Source organism: Salarias fasciatus, chromosome 6 (assembly GCF_902148845.1).
Source record: "Salarias fasciatus chromosome 6, fSalaFa1.1, whole genome shotgun sequence".
NCBI classification, from domain to species: domain Eukaryota; kingdom Metazoa; phylum Chordata; class Actinopteri; order Blenniiformes; family Blenniidae; genus Salarias; species Salarias fasciatus.
In genome coordinates, this window is record NC_043750.1 from 35,469,935 (window position 1) to 35,491,040 (window position 21,106).

The 21,106-nt window shown below is 44.6% G+C and overlaps 1 protein-coding gene across 1 annotated transcript in view; it reads left to right on the forward strand.

The window, feature by feature from the left end:
* Positions 1-18,567, forward strand: part of cnnm2b (cyclin and CBS domain divalent metal cation transport mediator 2b) — a 37,454-nt gene extending 18,887 nt beyond the window's left edge. The window contains exons 2-8 of the mRNA XM_030092898.1: positions 8,916-9,059; positions 9,834-9,971; positions 12,033-12,202; positions 14,523-14,616; positions 15,822-15,884; positions 17,879-18,057; positions 18,145-18,567. Of these exons, the coding sequence (XP_029948758.1) occupies positions 8,916-9,059; positions 9,834-9,971; positions 12,033-12,202; positions 14,523-14,616; positions 15,822-15,884; positions 17,879-18,057; positions 18,145-18,417 (1,061 nt within the window). The 3' untranslated portion in view covers positions 18,418-18,567. The remainder of the gene's footprint in view (positions 1-8,915; positions 9,060-9,833; positions 9,972-12,032; positions 12,203-14,522; positions 14,617-15,821; positions 15,885-17,878; positions 18,058-18,144) is intronic.
* The last annotated feature ends 2,539 nt before the right edge of the window (positions 18,568-21,106 follow it).

The window sequence follows — 21,106 nt, forward strand, 5'->3', positions numbered from 1 at the left end:
TAACAATGACCAAGCACACACACACACACACACACGCACACGCAATACTGGATAAGCTGCAGGCATTCACATAAACAAATATGCAGACACATTCCTTTCATGTCTCCAGATAATACAAGCAGAGACAAAGAATGGCATCATCTCATTACATGTGAATCCAGCCAGGACTGTTTATTGAAACGAGGAAGCCATAAATAGCCGCCATGATACCGGCATCAGGGTGAAGTTTTTCTCCATGTGGATGGAAAAATGGGTCAGAGGAGTTGGAAAGTCTCTTTTTTTTTTTTCAACTGGAGGTAGATTTAGAAGAAAGACCGTCCAATGAGTTCCCATCACCCAAACGTTGCACTATATTTGTCAGTGCTCAAATATTTGGAAAAATAGAGGGGAGAGTGAAACGGGGGGAGGGGGGGGGGGGGGGGGCAGTGATGAGTGTCCACAAAAGATACTGACCCCTCATACTCCCACCCCAACTCTCGGAGCCTTACGTGCCTATTTATAGGGGAAAATTGCGCTATGGAAAAATATGACAAAGCTGCATTCCATAAATAAGCTGGGAATGGTGGAAAAGAGCACGCGGCTTAGTCTCTGAAGGCCTGAGAGGAGGTTCTCAGGGCCGGCTTCGGGGTACGGATGGATGGATGGATGGCTGGATGGGTTATTGGTTTGGACAAATGCAGCCATCAAGACAGAAAACTTCTATTTTGGATCTTTGTCAAACGACGTTACAGCAGAAAAATGCCTGTGAGACTCATTCTCATTTGTCTCGCTACATCCTCACTGACATTTTTAAGTTTTCTGGCTGCCATTTTTTTTTAATGGATCTCGGCTTTTAAGCATTTTGATCCTTGAGTTTGCAGCATCTGTTGGCAACAGTAACGTATTCGGAATTTGTCAAGTCAAGGTATGATTCATTATGATCGCAGGTCATTTAAAATTTCATAATTTAAACTTATTCTGTGTCCAGGTGAAGTGAATTACACTGTAGCTGTGATGCCAGTGGGACTTTGGGTATTGCAGCTGAACGGAGGAAACGCTGATCTCAGCACTTTCTAATAATCTGACTACAGCTGTTTGCAGGGGAACGTTTGCTGTGCAGCTTTATGCAGCAACCAATTGATGGAGCAACTCGGAAATTCAACCATCTTCTCTCTTTAGCCATACCTTGGGTGTGTGCTTGTGCGCGTGCACGTTGCCGTTTTCAGATTCAATCCCAAACGGTGGTTCCGGCGTTTCGGCTTCATGATCTGCTCCTAATGGACTGAAGTGAAAGTGAATGGACCCCTGACCCTGTTGTGTGCGGGACTACGCAGCATGCCTCCAGCCTCAGCCCAGTCAGACGGCCCCAGATGTCAGGCAGCAGTGGTGGGTTATAGGACCCCAGACAACTGGTCCTCGCAAGGACACGCTCTCCCCGAGGCTCGCTGCCAAGTTCCAGGCTTCAGAGGGTGCGGAGGGTCACTCTCCCCTCTCTACCTCCAGACTCGCGCTCCAATCACAAAACTCCCTGCCCCAACGGCAGCGAAGGAGCGGCCAGTAAACAAGCTGTCATTGTCTAGTCATATATTTATGGCAGACAGAAGCGCCTTTTTTTTTTCCTCCTTTCTTTTTTCTGTCGTTGTGTGGTATTTTGTCTTTGTGGGAAACTGGAAAGTATGCACTCGACTTGTGGGACAGCGGGACAAAACGATTTGGAGTGGTGCTACTGTTTGAGTGTGTGTGTGTGTGTGTGTGTGTGTGTGTGTGTGTGTGTGTGTGTGCGTGAGACGTTAAGGGAAGCAGAAACAATAGAGAAGACATGGACAACATGGGGCCCATGGAGCCTCACTTTGAAGAAAGAAGAATGACTTCTTGGTCTTAAAGGTGCATTAAGGAGTTTTACAACCTTAAAAATACTTATTAATTAAGTTATTATTAAGTACCTCTAACAGCGCTAAATTGTCACTTGAAAGCTGCAGTGCCGGTCCGGCACCAGAATTTTTTTGGGGAGAATTTGAAAGGAATGACGTAATGCGCGCTCCGGCTGTTAGGTTTCATTTTGTCCGCCATTACTCCGCCAGATGCTTAGTGAGCAACAACTGAGCAGGAGCTTCCAGAAAGTAAGAAAAGACTGGCTTCGAGCACTGCCACAGCTCCAGCACAGACTCCACCAGGTAAAAGAAACTTAAATCTTACTTGAGCGCTTCTAAACGAGCGAAGACGGAGTTCCCCTCTTCGTTGCACGTGAGCCACAGGGACGGGTTTTTCACTAAGCTGCATTATGCACAAGGCCTGCAGGGGGCGCTGTTTCGCATAAAACGTGCAAACTCCTCAATGCGCCTTTAAAGATGAAGTGAAGATGATTTTTACTTTAAATTAAATGCTCTAAATTGCTGAGTTCATTTCAGGGTGATTTTTTGTTTTTTTTTAAGTATTTCGTCTTTTCATTTATCGATTGATCTCTCCAAACTGGACAGGCAGTGTATACTGTCAACTAATCACAAGCATAAATACAGTTTATTACCTTGTGTTTGGTTTCATTGTGTAATGAAATTCACAGGAAACCCACACAGAAATGGAGAGAACATGCAAACTCCACTGTCCAGATTGGAACTTTCTTCTTGAGAAGCTCCGGAGCTACCACTGCTCCACCGAGTCTGGGTTCTGGAGCGACATGACAAAAGCTCGTTCCTCCTCAACCGGCTCCTCTCGGTGTTGATGAGTAGCTGCTTCTCTTTAAATCTCTCCTGGATGCTTGATCCACTCCAGAGGAGGGAGTTCCACCACACAAAGCTTCTTACATTATCATTCACATTTATTGTGTGTAGTTTCATAACAAAACAACCAACAGCACCCACTAGTGGCCCACCTTGAACACTGCAGCGTTTTCAAAAGTTGCCATGAAAATGCAAAAAAACAAAAATCTGAAAGGAAAACCCCAAAATGATTTGATTTCACTCGAAATGTCGTGGTGTTGATCGTTGGATGTTGTCGGGGTCTGAGTCCGTCAAGAGGATTTTCTCCTGGAATCAATAGATCTACACAGTGGGCCTGATGTGTTCAAGCTTTGTGATACTGTCCACACACACATGGAAACTGATCTGAAGAAACACACTTCATTTCTCAAAGTACTGTGAGGAATTTATCAATTAAATTCATTAACAGATTATTGTGATGAAAAGATGTTGAAACAGCTCGGTCTTCTCGAGGTATCCTGCTGCGATTGGGATGAAAGTCTATTTCTGACTTTTGTTTGCAGACTTTATTATCAAAGCTTTTCCATCTTTTACCTGAGATTTAGAATTTGCGAATGGTCCGTGCTTTTTTAAAACATTTTTTCAAATCCAGCGTCATTTACTGTAATGCTCTGGTATGTTGAGTAATAATAACTGTGTTCTAGTGACTCAGGCCTCCATCAGATCACTCCAGTGAGGGAATCTGCTGTTTGTTCTCAAAAGCCTTCATTTGTTTGTATTTGTTGTATCTCATAGTGTTATTCTTAGTAAATCATTCAAACTAAAAGTGTAACCTGTTTACCTGAGCAGTTCAGCATGGCGTTAGCAGGATTTGAATCGATTAGCCCCAGAGAGTTCAGCCAATCAGTCAAACTGAATGAAATTAGAAATGAGTTCCAAACATAAATGGACATCTTGATAATTAATTCACTTGCTGCAAACTCTTTAAATGTGCATTTTGCTGGATTTGTGATGAATTCAACCAGGAAGTCAGGAGATCGACACCTTGTGCAAACTTTTAATGAAATCCATTCACTGATTGTTGAGACGCTTCACTGAAATTGAAGCAAGCAGCCCACATGTCCTTCTTTAGAGCCATTGTTTAATGTGGCAAAATATCTTCTCCAAAGCCATTCCGGGTCAAATATGAAGCCTCGTGACTCCCATCTGAAACATGCCGAGTAATATAAAGGAAACATTGGCTGTATGATTTTCCTTCACGCTCACTTCCATGGAATTCGTGAAATTTCTGTCTCCTTACATCGCAGCCCGTGGGACAGACTCTAGATAAACACTATTAAACTGTGCATAAACATGCTTTTCTCTGTCATTTGGACTGAAGAGCTTCCTATTCCTGTGTCTCGTGTGTTTGTCGTTCTTCTTTCGTCGCCGTTGGCCTCATTACCATGACCCGTGCTGTCTTACAAGGCGGGTCGTGTCTAATAGTTAATCCCAACTCACCTCAGTGGAAGGAGGTGGAGGAAGGGGTTTATTAAGCCCCGTGAAGGAAGCTGTTATGTTTTTTAAAATTCTGGTGTTTTTACCACTTCAGCAGAAGACGTAAGCAGATGACATATTGTGTGTTTTTTTCACTGACATCAGCCTTCATGCTCCCAGTAAGACGTGTGCTGCAGTCGTGCTGTGGTGGGATTACCCCGGTGGTATTTTTGCCAGCTTAGAGCTCGCAGTCATAAGAAATGTATCGCTGGAAAGAATGTGTTGTTTGATGTGAACCAGGAAACAAACTGAGTCTGCCGTGTGTGAACAACACATCCAGAACCTTCAGGTCTGACCTGAACCTGACTCCAGGGTCGGGCTTTGAACCGAGGACCCTTTGTCTGTGTCTGAGTTGATCTCAGAATCACCAAATATTCACAAACATGCACTTTGGTTTGGTGTGTGTGTGTGCACATGTCCTTAAAGCAGGATTGATTGTGTTTGACTGGCTGAAGGTGAAGGGTCCGGCCTCGCTTTACGACGATATGTTGACACACGAGTCTGTCCTCTTCCCCAGATCAAGATGAACGTGTCGGCATGAATGCTTAATGTCTGGTTTCAAGACAAAGCACGTCGATTTTACTTTCTTTATTGCAGAAAAGTTTTTCGATTAAACAACAACGTTTTGAAAACGCCGTCTGTTCACACAGAAACGGGAGAAATGCTGACAGTGATGTATTTGTCATGTCTGGCCTCTAGTGGGTGCTGTTGTTTTTTTATTACCTCCGCCAAGGAGGTTATGTGATTACATAGGTTTGTTGGTTTATTGGTTGGTTTGTGAGCAACATTACGGAAAAAGTTATGGACGGATTGCAATGAAACTTTGTGGAAAGGTGGGTCTTGGGCTAACTTAGAATCCATTAAATTTTGGTGATGATCCGGATCACTGTCTGGATCCAGGAATTGTTTAAAAGACTCTTTATCATTGAGAGATAGGGCAGTCATTCACATAGTTGGGCATAACTCAACAATAAATGACAAGGGGGCTTAGCAAAAAAATTCAGTGTAACTTCTTCAATGACTCTAAGAGATATCAGCTGCTGATCCAGATCACTGAAGTATTCCGGATACCAGGATCCAGAACAGACCAAAATAGGGGGATTCCGGAGTGTCAGTCACTGTGAGGAAACACACTGAGATATGAACATGCAGCAAACAGCTTTCTCCCATACAGTGTTTGTGCTGGGGAGAAATAAAATGTTTTTTATTATATATGGTGTTCTTATTGTTGTTGGTGACTGATTTGAGCTGTGGCGGAGGTCTGCGCTCTCTGAGTGCCAAATTCTAGTTTGTAATGAATCCATACACAAGCTGAGACTGAGAGTCAAAACTGACAAAGCAGATAGATTCAAAAAAGACTGCAAGAAGAAGTGGAGCAAACACAGCAAGTATCTTTTGACAAAGTTCATATATAAAACACACACAATGCAGCTAATACTACAGACACTACACAGTATTAATGATCTGACCGGTGCAGTATCAGTAACTCCTGTACAATCACAAAAACATCCATCATCAATAATCAGCTTCATCCATCGACCTGATTTGCTTCCTTCTTGAGCTACGGTCAACACGACAGTCGTGTTTCCTGGTATCATCACACCTCATCTCAGACTCTGTACCTGAACTAGAAAGAGTCAAATTCTTGTTCCTTCTGCAAATAATCAGAATTTTTAATCTGAGGCATGCATCCTGTCAAGGTTTCAGAAATCTTGTGCTTTTTGAGAAATTACAGGCTTTTGATCTCATATGATAGAACAGATTTTAGGATTTTATGTCACTTTTACTTTTCTTGGCGAAATTTCTGTTTTCAATAGATTTTCTGGAAAATGTGTTGCATTTTAAGGATTTTTGACATTTCATTTTACAACTAGAATTTGGCACTCAGAGAGCGCAGACCTCCGCCACAGCTCAAATCAGTCACCAACAACAATAAGAACACCATATATAATAAAAAAAAAATTATTTCTCCCCAACACAAACACTGTATGGGAGAAAGCTGTTTGTTGCATGTTCATATCTCAGTGTGTTTCCTCACAGTGACTGACACTCCAGAATCCCCCTATTTTTGTCTGTTCTGGATCCTGGTATCCGGAATACTTTCATGATCTGGATCAGCAGCTGATATCTCTTAGAGTCATTGAAGAACTTACACTGTCATTTTTTGCTAAGCCCCCTTGTCATTTATTGTTGAGTTATGCCCAACTATGTGAATGACTGCCCTATCTCTCAATGATAAAGAATCCTTTAAAAAATTCCTGGATCCAGACAGTGATCCGGATCATCACCAAAATTTAATGGATTCTAAGTTAGCCCCAGACCCACCTTTCCACAAAGTTTCATTGCAATCTGTCCATAACTTTTTCCGTAATGTTGCTCACAAACCAACCAACAAACCAACAAACCGACATGATTACATAACCTCCTTGGCGGAGGTAATAAAACTGAAGGAGAACTTGTTATTCATTGGTTATTATACTCATATATCAGTTTACTAGCCTGACTCCAGAGGGATCAAATCAATTAATATGTGGCCCCTGAACTAAAATGTAATAGTCTCTGAGGTACAGTGTGGACGGTGAGGTGGGATTGGGTTTCATAAAACACCACTGCTTAATCTTTTTTAATTATAAAATATTCATTATTTCATGATATTTATTCTCAACCCATTATTAATTTAATAAGCCTTTCTTACGGCTCAGCTGTCACAACCTCGATATTACGCTTGTCGTTGTCTGGTAATGGATCTGTGTGAATGTGGGAGACTAGAAACAGAGCAGGTTCTCCAGAGCTCCGGTCATTTATTCAGCAATTAGACGTTTGGCTGCAGATAATTAGTTCCAGGAATGAAATTGTCATCGGTGATTTCAAACATGAGCTCAAAAGTTACAAAGGATGCCTGAGTGTAACTTATTTTTTAAAATAATGGTCAGTTTGTGAAAACGTGCAGCTCCAGAAGCAATGGTTTTCACTGTGGCAAGGAGTGTCTGCTAAGTTTTAGAGGCTGCGTCAAGTGAGTGTTTTGTTTTTGCAAGTTAACAGAGACTGAAATTTAAAAAGAAGAAAAAATGTCATGGGATTATTTCTATTTTTAAAAGGAAAAGGTGACTTACCTTCCCGTTCATCAGTCTCTAATCTGGGATTAACTCAAATGCAGCCGATATGTGCAGAAATATATGGAGCATCCATTTATTTTAACCGTCATAATGAGTGTGTGACGCTTTCTTTCATTAAATGAATAGATATAAAGGTAGATAATAGAGCCGTGTGTAATTTTTTTTTATCTAACATACATCAGATGACATTTTGGCTGTGGAAACTGAATTTTCCCAGCCTTTGTTTCTGGCTGCAGCGGATGCTATTAAAGCGGGCATTGATCTGTCTCGCTGTGCTGCGCTGTGCTGACCAATCCATTTGCCTCTCCCTCCCCGTGCGGCTCGCAGTAATTGCGTGCTCAAGGACTTCTGAGGCCTGATTGCTTCACTGCTTCGGCCCGCCGAGGCTCCATTTGTGTTTGTCCTGGTTAAACCCGGCCCGAAGATGCTGTTGACAGCTTAATAGAAACACAAAGACTCTTCTTTTCATGTGAGCCCTGTAAACTGCCTGCCATTTTCTAGACTCTCTGGATAAGTGGATTTGTGTGTTTACATTATTAATATGTCTCTGAGTTGGCCTTTAAAGTGTAACCTGAGTGTGTTTCATGAATCTGCACCTCACATTGGGCCTGTGTGTGTGTGTGTGTGTGTGTGTGTGTGTGTGTGCTGTCATAGTGCTGTGAGGAAGCAGTGAGCTGCAGTGCAATAAAACACTCTTGGTGATCGGCCCAGAAGCCCTTTCAGCCGGTGCCGGCCTGCGCCACCGCGGGCCAACTTTAGCTGAAGCAGCATGTGAGCACAGACTGGGGTGATGTACCTGTGTGTTCCCGCACTTCCCACGACACGTGTGCGTGCACACGCGCGCGCTGACGTCCTCCATTATTTACGCCCAGGTGTATCTGCATGCAAACGGCCCATTCCGAGACAATCTGATCACGCAGCGGAGGTTCGCCCGGTCTGTTCCTTTGCTCGGTGAGAATATCGCCGGGGCGGAATGGAAACTTCATTTTGCAGGGGCTAATATTAGCCTGGGCCTCTGGAAAATTCCTTTTAAATGATCACAAGCTGAGAAAAGGCAAAGAATTTGTTTAGTGTTTTGCCTGACAGTCTTCTGTGCATACACGGCAGTTTGTTTCTTTTTTTCAGATGGTACAGCACACAGGAGGGTCCTGGGAACACAGATGTGGAAGCACAGAGGGCCAGAGGGGCTCATGTGATGAAATTTAGTTCTGTTTGACTGTCATCTCCGTCTGTCTCTGTGACGGGACGAGGTTTTGTACCTGAGCGACTGCCGGTGCTGCGATGCTTCCTGCAGCTTCTGCTTCTCTGACCAAACCGAATCTGAACAACACTGACTGGAGTGTTCTTGTTAGTGGCTGCTTGCTGTTTGATACCAGGAATTTTCTGACTGGTTGGATCAACCCTCCCTCACGAATGGTTTTGAACTAAAGCCTATTTTCTCATTTTAATTCAAATCCATTAAACTGTTTGTTTTACGCTCCACTCATTTCTCAAAAATTAACAAAAGTTCCTCCGTCTGCTCCACCCACCCTCCGTTCTCTGCCTGTTCTCTGTCGTTTTATAACCCAGCCTGTGTACGTTTTCCTAGGAAAATCCCACCTGGCCATCGTGCAGAGGGTGAACAACGAGGGCGAGGGCGACCCTTTTTACGAGGTTCTGGGCATCGTGACCCTGGAGGACGTCATCGAGGAAATCATCAAGTCAGAGATCCTGGATGAGACCGACTTGTACAGTAGGTTCAGCTTTTTATACTTTGAACCATAGATCGTTGAGCGTAATGAGAAATGAGTCAGATTGATGGAGATTTATCACCTGATGCTGCGACGTGCAGCCGTCTCAGTGAGAAAACTGCTCTCCAGCTGGAGTCCGTCTGAGACTTGATGAGAGTCGGAGTTTCGTCAGAGCTGAAGAGACACACAGTCTCTCACATGCCGAAGTGTTTCAAATAAAATTAAGGCAGAAAACAGTCTAAAAATGGTTCTACATACAATATCAGAGCTCACTAAAAACATCAGACCTGAGGGATGCAGCTGAGTCTTCATAATGAATCCTCAGAATGAAGCCTCAACCGCCATGAATATGAGAGACGGAGAAGCACATTTTAATGGCAGGACTTAATTCTCCACATTCTCCACCCATAGAGACTGTAATGAGGGTTTTTCTTCGTGGTGCGTGTCCCCGACTCGAGGTGCGAGCACCTGTAGAGCAGCGTCCAGTCTGCTGGACTCGTACATATGGCTTTCAGTAACGCCAAGAATGTGGTGAGAATGTGGTAACACTGTAGCCCCCTATAGTTCTCCTTTAGTTCTGAGAAAGTCGCCACCGCTACGTTTCAGGAAAAAGCAATAAGCTCTGGGTAACTCCAGTTTAGTCACCCTGTGACCCGGGATGACGGCCTCGGCGTCTGCGGAGCGTCGCCGGCCGGCCGGCCCGGTCGTCCGTGCTGCGGGAGAAACCGGCGAGCTCTGTGTCTTAACGCTCCACTCTTCATTTTCCCCCTCCTCAGCTGACAACAAGACGAAGAAGAAAATCACCCATCGGGAGAGGAAGCAAGATTTCTCGGCCTTCAAGCCTACTGACAATGAAATGAAGGTTAAAATATCACCTCAGCTTCTGCTGGCTACCCTGCGTTTCCTAGCAACAGGCAAGTGGGCTGCGTTGCTGCTTGACTTCCCCCAGTGTGCCCTCAGCCCCTCACTGTGTGAGTGTGTGTGTGTGTGTGTGTGTGCGCACATGTGCCCACACGGGCTTTGAGTTTCGGGCAAGTGGGTAAAGAGGGAGGAGGAGGAGTGAGTGAGTATGTGTGTAGAATGAGTATCTGTTGTGTGTGTATGTGTGTGTGTGTGTGTGTGTGAGGGATTGAGTTGTGTGAGGACTCACAACAAGCGTGTTGGTATGCGTGTGTGTGTGGAGGTGGAAGGCCTCTCGGGAGTGCAGCACACGGGATGTCTGCAGACTGCAGGCGGATCCCCCCCCCCCCCCCCCCCCCCCAAAAAAAAAAAAAAAAAAAAAAAAAGCCGGGGCGTTTATTTGCTTGCATGTCATGCACTGGAGGTTACACGTCGAGATCTCCGCTCACAGCTTTAAAAACACCACCCTGTTTGCTTACACTCGCTCCTCAATGACATCACATCCAGCATTTTTGGCCTGTGATCGCAGTTCTCACACAAGTCGACATACTTGTGTACTTACCAGTGTAAAATGTGAAATATTTCACCCGCTTTCCCTGGGGAAATGGACTTCGGCGCAGGCAGCGGGGGATCCGGGCGCTACTACAGCGGCGCTAGCAGCGAGCGCTGGACTACGCCTCACTGCAGTTGGATTTGCTTTAGAACTTTGACCTAGCAGCTAAGCGTTGATTAAGTTCCTCTAAAGGCTATTAGGGAGTTTAGTTCCTGGTGGTGGAGCCAGCAGCCAGCTGACACACATCGCCGCCGCTGAGGGGAGGGAGCTGATTGGCCGCTCGCTGGCCGATGCAGACCACTCACAGCCGGGACCTCCTGTTCAAACTCCTTTCCATCCAGCTCAGCTCACTGAGCAGCAGCTGCTCCAGGAGCTCCGTGCTCATTTAGACTCACAAATAACAAGTTGGATCGTTTTCATCTCAAAAACTACCGAGTCCAGGAGAATCTGGACCGGGACTCATGACGGTCTGGAGGACAACACTGTTGTTATTGTCCATCTAATCGCAGCACATGTGCAGATATATTTACTGTGGCCTTGATGCACATGTGCACCAGCAGTAGCATCAGAACCGACGCCCTGCTGTCAGGGTGACTCTGTCCAAACAGGCATCAAGGGACACGTTTTTGGACATTTCACTTTGTTTTGCACCAGAAACTTTCATTAAAATGGGCTTTATGATGAGATTGTACTCATTTTTGGTACAAACTGTTACGTTCTGTCAAAAAAATAGACATTTTCATCAGGTAATATTCTGCACCACAACAAAGATAACACTTAAAGGTTCAATTTTAAGGTTAATACAGCTCTATTTTTCCACTGTATCTGGACGCTGAACTGAAATTTATTTGACACTCCTGAATACTATATAACAGTAAGCAGTAGTTTCTGCCGAATTGCCTCATTTTTGACATTAATTATGATCCTTTATTTGAATTTCTCCACATTACAGATGCTTTTGTCTTCTTTTGGTCTGATTCTCTCCTGTTTTTTATCAAAACAACTTGAAAACAATCAACACCAGAAAACAATAATCTAAAATCAGTTGAGTTGATTTAGAGTTTAGTTATTAATTCTTTCCAATCATGTGAACACAAAAAAAAAAATCTATCTTGAAAATAATATAATCTATGAATATATAAATGCACAAAATAATGAAATGTGTGTCTTAAGCTACACACACCTATCTGGAAATACACACCGGTGTCCATGCACATAGAAATACTGATATAAGGCAAATATCTAGTTGATGGCGTCTGAAAAGTGGGAGGAAGAAGTAAAACTTGCTGGTTCCTCCTGCTGTTCGCTCATTGACTGATCTTAGCTCCAAACAGCAGCAGTGTGGCGTTTGTGGGATTCGGTCCTCATAAAGTGCAGAGGTCACTGTGATTTTAATGAGGTCAAAGGTGAACTAGTGATGCTTTTTATGAATGTTTGAACAAACAGGGCTGTTTCACAATGAAATAAGAACGAGAGCGTGCAAATTAGAGACTTCTCAAAGCGACGCTTCTCCTTCTCTCAGAGGTGGAGCCCTTCGCGCCGGTGCAGATGTCGGAGAAGATCCTCCTGCGCCTGCTGAAGCACCCCAACGTCATCCAGGAGCTGAAGTACGACGAGAAGAACAAGCGGGCCGTGGAGCACTACCTCTTCCACCGGAACAAGCCCGTGGATTATTTCATCCTCATCCTGCAGGTACGCTGAGGTGACTGGTGACCAGACAGAAGAAATCCAGACAGAGCTCATTCCCGCTTTTGGAAAAGTTGCTCACCGATCCCACGGAGATGAACCGCGGACGGCGGTTCCCACAGACGACACGCATCCTTAGGAAGTATGCGTGGAATGACTGCACTGCAGGGCTCTTTGGATTCAAACAAGCACTAATGATATAGATAAACAGCTCCTGGCTAATAAAACTGACTTGAAAGATGTGAAATTTCCAAGCGGCACAGCAGCATACCGCCGCATTTATAGGAGCCGCGTCACCAGGCCGCTGCTCCCATGGGATCTGAGAATGCAAACCACTGAAAATGCAGAAGCAGTGCATCATTTTTTAGTAAATTAAACCTGAAGCGGCTCTTTTTGACACATGATGAATGCTGCAGCAGCAGACAGTTTGTATGAGAGGACAATCGCAAGACAAGAAAATCGTGTTTTATTTTATCACCAATGCAGAATCTAGAGAAATATGTTAAATATGGAGAAGAGCCGAACCTCTCTGAACAGACTCCAGAGCAGAAACCTGTCTGGTTTTCTTTTCTGATGGTCTCTAAATGTTACAGTCACTCCACAAAGTTTGGTTTGCGAGTCTGAATATTTTCCAGAGAAATCTCATTAGAAGGTATCGTTCCATCAGAAAGCAATTAGCCGAGTCTGCAGAATAATTAGATCTGACACCTAAGTCCATGCCAGTAATGAGTCGGGTCTGCATTCTTTATTAGGAGCTTAGCCTTCATTTTCATTTAGTTCATAGAGCCTCGTTTACAACTTCATGTCGTAATAAGTTCAGGAAATGTTCTAAAATCCACCTGAACAAGTGGAGGCTTTCAACTGTGTGAAATCATAAATAAACTGATGCAGGTTCTATTTGAACTGGTTTAGCTTTAGGAACATTTGTAACAGACGTAGATAATTTACGAGTTTTTAGGTTTTTTTCCTTTTTTAAAATCAATTTTAGATGAATTAGCATGTCAAATATTTAGTCATGTTAGTCAGTTTTTGCTGTTTCAGCCAGTTTGTGCTTTTAACGTGTTTTTTTCTCTTTGACTTCATGGTTAAAGCAGCTCTGTTGGCAGAGAAAACAACGCTGTCCACTTTTTATTTATTTATTTTTTTTTTTTGAGGACATTTATGGAGTGAAACCAAACTTGTCACTTAAAGTTACAACCCAAAGCAGCGCAACTCAAAAAACGGTCCACTGTGAATGAAGCCGACCGTATTAATGGTTTAAATCAGTCTTTTAAAAACGCTCCATCCACAGGAAACAGACCTAATGCTGCGTGAACTCAGAATTTCAATCAGAATTAAAGCAAAGTGAGAGCAGAATAAACACAACACAGCAGAGAGCTCAAAATTCACTTTTCGTGTCATTTCAGTACATTTTAGGGTTTTGTATAAAAAAACACTAAATGAAGCAGATTTTCATTACCTGCAGTTCAAAAACTGAGCTGCTGCATTTTTTGACATCCGGCCAGTGCCGACGACGCATTGTCCTGATTCGCCCTACAGGGGGTATTTCTCACTGTCGGGATGTTCTGTGGATGAACGCTGCTTCTGTCAGTCCTCTCTGTCAGCGTGTGTGTATTCACACACACACACACACACACACACACACACACACACACACACACACACACACACACACACACACACACCCCTCCCGGATCAAATGAGGTCCTGCCTGGACAATCATAGGGTCACTGCCCTTGAGTCTGGGCTCAGGAACAGATTGGGAGCTATTAATCAGAGATTTTCTGCAAGTAGTAAAAAGGAGAGAGAGGGAAGAGGGAGGGCGGCTGGATTTGTTGAAAAACTCACGGGCAGGACCAACAAATATATCTGAGCAGATTTTGGATGAGGTGAACGCGCAACCGCAAAGTACAAAAGCTGCAGCGGAAATCCTGGATGGAAATACTGTAAGCGACACAATGAAGTACCAAAAGCTCAGCGATCCACTGCGAATGTAAAAATACAACAGGCTGCTGTGGATATAACACATAATATGTGATTACAGAAGGGGGAGGAAAAACAAATAACAGCTAGGCAGCAATATATCATTTATGAACAGTCTGTTTCTACTGGTGCATCAGAAAAATCTTATTGTTTGTTCGGTTATTTTTCATTTTCTGCTGTCATGATTATGAAATATTTAAACATTTACTGTATTTTTTTTTTATTTTCATGACTTACAGCCTGAAATTATAGCACATAAATCTAAAATAACTGTTGTATATTTGCATTTTCATGCACATTTATGATTTTCTAAGACTTGTTTTCCTCTTTGCGACTGAAACAGGGGAAAGTGGAGGTGGAGGCAGGAAAAGAGGGGATGAAGTTTGAGGCGGGGCCCTTCTCTTTCTACGGGATGATGGCGCTGACCACCTCGCCAGGTGAGAGCTGCTGCTGCTGCTTCAAACAAATGATTTTAATGTTATAAAGTCAGCTTGAGACCCACTGAAGCTAAATTCCTTTGCAGCAGGGGTGTCGAACATAAGACCCGTGGACCAAAACTGGCCTGCAAAAGGCTCCAGTCTGGCCCAGGAAATGACCGAGAAATTAGTAAAAATGTGAAAAGGAAGGTATTTTTCTTGAGAGTAGCTGACACAGCACAACACTGAGACTCAAGCTCAGGTATCTGTGGTGCTGCTATTAAAGCTAGCAAGCTAGCATTAGCCGCATAGTCACTGCAAAAACAGAGACTTTTTTAAATGCAGTTTAAATTAAAGTTTGAATTTTAAGGTTATTATGGCACTATTTATTGGCCCTCACACTCTGGTCCCTGAACTAAAAAGTGTCAAAACGTTTTTGTTTTACACTTATATCTCAGAGCAGGGATGCTGGCACTGTGCGGAAAAAAAATCATAAATCATTAAAACATTTTCTTGGTGATTCAGTGTTTTTAGAGGATGTCATTTAGTTTGACTTCACTTTGAAATCATATTTATTACAGTCAGAAATGAACCCTGACTTAGTGTTTTCGTCTTGTGCCGCTTAAAAGTAAATTAAATGCTATTATTTGACGTTTTCAGAATTTCAGTTTGTTTTTGAGGCTTGTCACGTCTCCCGAATATCTTTTTAATGAAAAAAGCAAACAGAAACAAGCAAGATTAAACAAAATCTTGGAAGAAATTCAAGCAAGTACTTCTTTATTGTTACTGATTGCATGTTTTTGTCCGTGTTGTGTTTCTGTACTTCTTAAATAAAGCAATTTCCTGTCAAAGGATCAGTTCTATTCTATTATACTTCACATATTTAGCAACATTAAGTTGACACCCAGGCATCAGAGTGACGTTGTGATCACTTCATTCATAAACTTACTAAACTTGCTCACATGGTTTGAGATGCAGGTGGGTGGTGGGATCTGAGAGACACCTACTGGTGAAACCCTGGAATTACCTCCCTGCTCTTTGTCATTTCTGGTTACAAATCAGAAGCTTTGTGATGATTTTGAACTCATATCTGAGTCCAGAACACTTTCATCCAGACGACCAGCTTTTTCACAGATTAATCTCAGTTTGAATATATGTGTAAACGTGTTTGTTTGTGAACTTTGAGTGACTTTTCTGTCTTCTTTTGTCCCTCCCTGGCTCCTCAGTGCCTCTCTCCCTGTCTCGGACGTTTGCGGTCAGTAGAGCTGAATCATTAGCGGGATCTCCAGGTACAGTGGATTTCTTTTAACGCTCTCTTCATACACACACCACACCTATCCTGTGACTGCAACATATACTGTAAGCATATGTGTGTGTGTGTGTGTGTGTGTGTGTGTGAGTGGAAAACAACGGTGAGGGTGAGAGAGCGATTCAGAGTGAGACTTAACGCCGTCACTTCTGAGCCATTCGTCAAGTGACTGAATGGTTTCGGGAGACTGGAGGCCCCCGAGCCAGAACAGGCTCCGCCCCGCTCGCCCCTAACCTTTAACCCCCCCGACTGCATAAACAAGACCTACAGCTACAGCCCCCTGCCGGACGCCGCGGAACGCACATACGACGGCACGCACGTTTACATGTCCTCACACACACACACACACACACACACACGCACGGTGGACACAAACACGTTGATCGGGAAACGCCGTGGAACAAATAGTCCCGCGTTGCCCCTCTTCTGCTGTTTTCTTGCCCACTCTGGTGTCGCGCCGCGCACGCTTTCCAGTGAGAGTCTGTGTGTTTTCGACACGCCATTTTTTTGTTGTGTGTGTGTGTGTGTGTGTGTGTGTTGACCTGGCCCCTGCGGCCCCTAGAAAGTGGAGTACTAATCCACAAGGGTTCACATGCCAGGTCTTTGGCCCACTGTGCTCCGTCTGCTCGCACACACACACACACACACACACACACACACACACACACACACACACACACACACACACACACACACACGTATTCCAACATGGGATTACATACATTCCAGTCAGTGTAGTAGCATTAGCGTCGGCCAAGCCGTTTCCACTTTGTTGTGTGTGATTTTCGCTAGGCTTCTTTAAGAAGTGGAAAACATAATCTGGCTTTAATTAAAAAATTAGCTTTAGAAAAAAGAAAGAAAAGGAACCACGGAACAGGTCGTCTGCGTCGCAGCTCGTGGAAGGACGACGCAGCATCAGGGGAGCCCACCGGTGAAACTCCCCTCGCCGGTGGAAGCTTTATGTTGAAATGAGATTTCCATACATCGCAGCAAGCATCCGCTCTAATATCAAACGTTTGAAAAATGTCACCGTTACCGAGGATCACGGTTGCTGCTGACAAAGCGCCGAATTCTTCCAATGAACGGCTCAGAACTGCAGCTTTCAGCTCGGAAAACATCACCTCTCTGTTGTTTACTTATAATCAGTCTGCTCTACCCAGATAAGGAACATAAGAACAAGAACAAGAACTCGAAGGTGCAATAATTTAGAATACATTCAGGAGAAATATCAAAGGTGACTGAACAGGTTTTACTCCAGGTTCAACCTTTAAATTGAAGTTTTGGTAACACTTTATTTGAAGCCCCCCGTATAAAACATTATAAGTACATTTATAAAGCATTATAATGCCATTATAACACGTTTATCTACAGTTATAAACATTCATAGATGATCACAATGCCAGGACCTAACCCTAACCCTAACCCTCTGCTGTATAGTGAGTTATAAAGCATTGTGATCATTTATGAGTGTTTATAACTACTGATGATGTGTTATACCGGGTGCTTAAAGTAAAGTGTTACCGAAGTTTTTCTTTGTCGTGCCGCAGAGTATACATGATGAAATGTCTATATTTTCACATAAATAAACAATTACTTCTGAAAATAGCTACATTCTCATCTTAAAGCCCATTTTAATGACACCTTCTGGTGTAAAATACAGTGAAAAGTCAAAAAAGATCTCCTAAAGCTCCTATGGAACCACCTTGCTTGGCGTGTTTGGGCCTGATCGGAGCCTTCCGTGGGCCCGTTCTGGTCCCGCGAGCCTCATGTCTGACACCCCTGATCGAGGCTGAATTGAAGGAAATGATAGAATCTAATTAAACCTGCTGTGAACTGACATCAGTCGTAATTCTGATCCCAGTGTTTTTCTCCTGTTAGTCAAAGTTACTGAAGCATTCATCTGTTTTTAAACCCATCATATTGTGTAAAACACAGACCTCCGCCTTCAGCGTTCTACCGTCTCGTCCCCTGCAGAGAATAAATCTCCTCCGCGGCCGTTTGGACTCAACCACTCGGACTCGCTGAACCGCAGCGAGCGGCTGGACGCCATCACCCCGACGCTGGGCAGCAGCAACAACCAGCTCAACTCCTTCCTGCACATCTACGTGCCCGACTACTCCGTCAGGGCGCGCTCCGACCTGCAGTTCATCAAGGTGGGTGTGAGGAGGCGTGGGGGGGTGGGGGGGTGGATGGGCTGGACCGGCCGCTAACCCGGGTCCGTCTCCCCTCCCGTCTCCTAGGTAACGCGGCAGCAGTACCAGAACGCCGTCATGGCGTCGCGGATGGACAAGACGCCTCAGTCCACGGACAGCGAGTTCACCAAGATCGAGCTGACGCTGACGGAGCTCCACGACGGCGTGGAGCCCCCCGCCGCCGTGGTGACGGGCGTGGCCGGCGGCGCCGTGGCCGTGGCCGTGGCCAACGAGACTGCCCACCTGCTCAGCCAGCAGCAGAACTGTGTGGGCCTGAGCAGGAGCAACCACAGCAGCGCCCACAACGAGGGGCCCATCTAGCAGCCGCCCGGCCCGGTGGAGGCCCGGACCCCCACCCTGTCCCGCGGACACGCGCGCACGCACGGAGCAGCGGCCGGAGCTGGACATGAGGGAACGCGGGGAAGCGGAGGCGGGGGGAAGTGAGGGTTCTGCTCCGACCAGTAGCCCCCAGTCAGCCAGTCAGCGAGACCCCCGTCATGGAGGGGGGGGGGGGGGGGGGGGGGGGGGGGGGCTGCTCCGCCCTGAAGACCCCCACCTGCTGTATCACCCCTCGCACCGGGGGGCGCACTCGGACAGTTCCTGAGACTGAGCTCCTGTTCTGGGACAATCTGACACTTTCACACACACACACACACACACACGAAAAAAAAAAAAATAACCCCACTACACTCGCTATACTTTCTCCTCAGGCCAAAGACTTTGGTCCCCCTTTCATCAAGCGCTGTCTTTGCACACACACACACACACACACACACTCACACTCACACACACACACACTCATGCAGAAACCCCCCCCCACCACCGGTGCATCTTTCAGGGAGGCTCAGTCGACTGTTGACCCCATCGGCACGGACTCACACCCAGACTCACGGCGAGCGAGCGACGGTGACGTCAGAGACTGCACCAAAAAAAAAAAAAAAAAAAAAAAAAACACCGCTCGGAGAGAAACCGTTAAACCACGAACCAAGAATGTTTTCCTGTATTTATTTATTTTATAATATTGTGTGTATATACGTACGCGTGGAGACGCGGTGCGGCTCGGAACTGGCACTGGAGCATGCGCCGCGGCGTCACACAGAAATCATGCTACATATACGGGGATGAACATCCATTCATGTATATGAGGAGGTGAGGGTCTTTTACAGATACAGTATGTATATTACAGATCTTGTTATTTTTACTATTATCCTAAATCGGGCCTATGGTACTCTATCTTTTTCACCTTAAAAAAAAAAAAAAGAAAGAAAAAAAAAAAGAAAATCACACTATTGCCTTTAAGAGAAATCATATAATTAATTATTTTTAACAAAAGTGCAATGAAACACAATTTATTTAAGAGATGATTAAAAAAATTTTACTGTATTATAAGTCGACAGATATATTTGTATGTATGTACTGTATGTATGTGTATATTTGTTTTTTTTTGTTTTTTTTTTTGGAGAAATGCTAAACTGCAGCCATCTACATGCAAATCCGTCCTTAGTCTCTCTTTGTTTTGTTTTTTTATCTTCGACCTCAGACGTGTCTTCTCATGTTCGCGTTGCCTTTGCTTCACTCTTTGGTCCAGCGGGGGGGGGGGTTCATGGGGGGACGGGAGGGAAGGGGACGGGAGGGGGAGGGGGAGGCGTTCATCAAAGTGCCAATTTTGCATCTATGCATGTGGAGATTATGTGTCTTTCTTTCTTTCTTTCTTCCTTCCTTCCTTTCTTTTGTCCTTTTTACACATAATCAGACTTGATAATTGCACAGTATTAATGACCTCATCTAACATGTTGAGCTTCATCAACGTCACAAAAAGCAACCTCGACATTAAACGTGTCCATCAATGATACACCGCCGCCGCTTGTTTTTACTCCCCTGCACATCAGAACAAGCACAGCCTTTACTCAACCAGGTGTGGAGTTAATCCAGATCATTCTACGATGACTGCTGCTGCTGCTGCTGCTGCTGCTGTTGGGATCCAAGAATATTGTTTCCAAACCTGGGGCCCGGGACCCCCCCGGAAGGGAGCACCGGAGATCACGAGGGAGACGTTTCCTGATGTGAGTTTGTTCAAAAGTTAAAATAAAAGCAGAATGCGAGGCTTTGTAGTGACGCCAGCCGGGAGGGAAACTTCAGTCGGTTTGGCTTCACTGGGAAGTTTGGTGAATCGCAGATGGAGGACGGAGGCCGCAGAGGTTTTTAAAGGCAGTATGGAGGATTTGCATTGAGCATCATCACTAAACGTCTTTTAAAGACATCTTGTGAAAATTTCAGCCTTTTTATGCATTTTTTTTTTATGAATAAGTTTTAAAATTTAATTCTATGAATGTCCATTTCACACCCTCTGATAGATTATTACATCTAGATAACATTTACTTGGTATTCCTGGGATGAGATGTTCTTTTTCAGCCAAATGTTGAAAGTCTTCATTTCCAAATACCTGGATGAGTTCCCTACAGAGGTCTGATGCTCCAGTGTTCGGCGTTTCTTCCAGTTTGTTCTGCTTGGAGGAAATTGACTTTGTGCCTTTAATGTAAGAGATGCTACTTCCCCTTGTTGCTGTGTGCCGAAGATGCATCATCTTCCAACAGTCACAACTTGAAAACAACATTTTTAACTTTATCTCCCAGTTTTTATTTTTTTTTTTGTACTTTGTGAACAGATACTGTGTGAGTGCTGCAGGAGTCTTCGTGTCTGTGTTTACTGGACGGATGAACAGTTTTGTTTTGGCCTGATGCGGAGTGTGTGCAGCCTGCCTCAGTTTCAGGCTGCGTCCACTGGTGGTAGCTGTTTCCTCCTGCTGTCCTCGGCCCTCTGTGAGCTGCAAACACACACACACACACACACACACACACACACACACACACACACACACACACACACACTCTCAGACAGGACAGCCCCTCAGTACGCGCCCCGCCGTGGGGGGGCATCCCTGTTGTGTAACCAGACGTGGAGCACATCTGCATTGTTTGGCAGCTGTGCTCGCTGCAGTTGTGTATTGTGT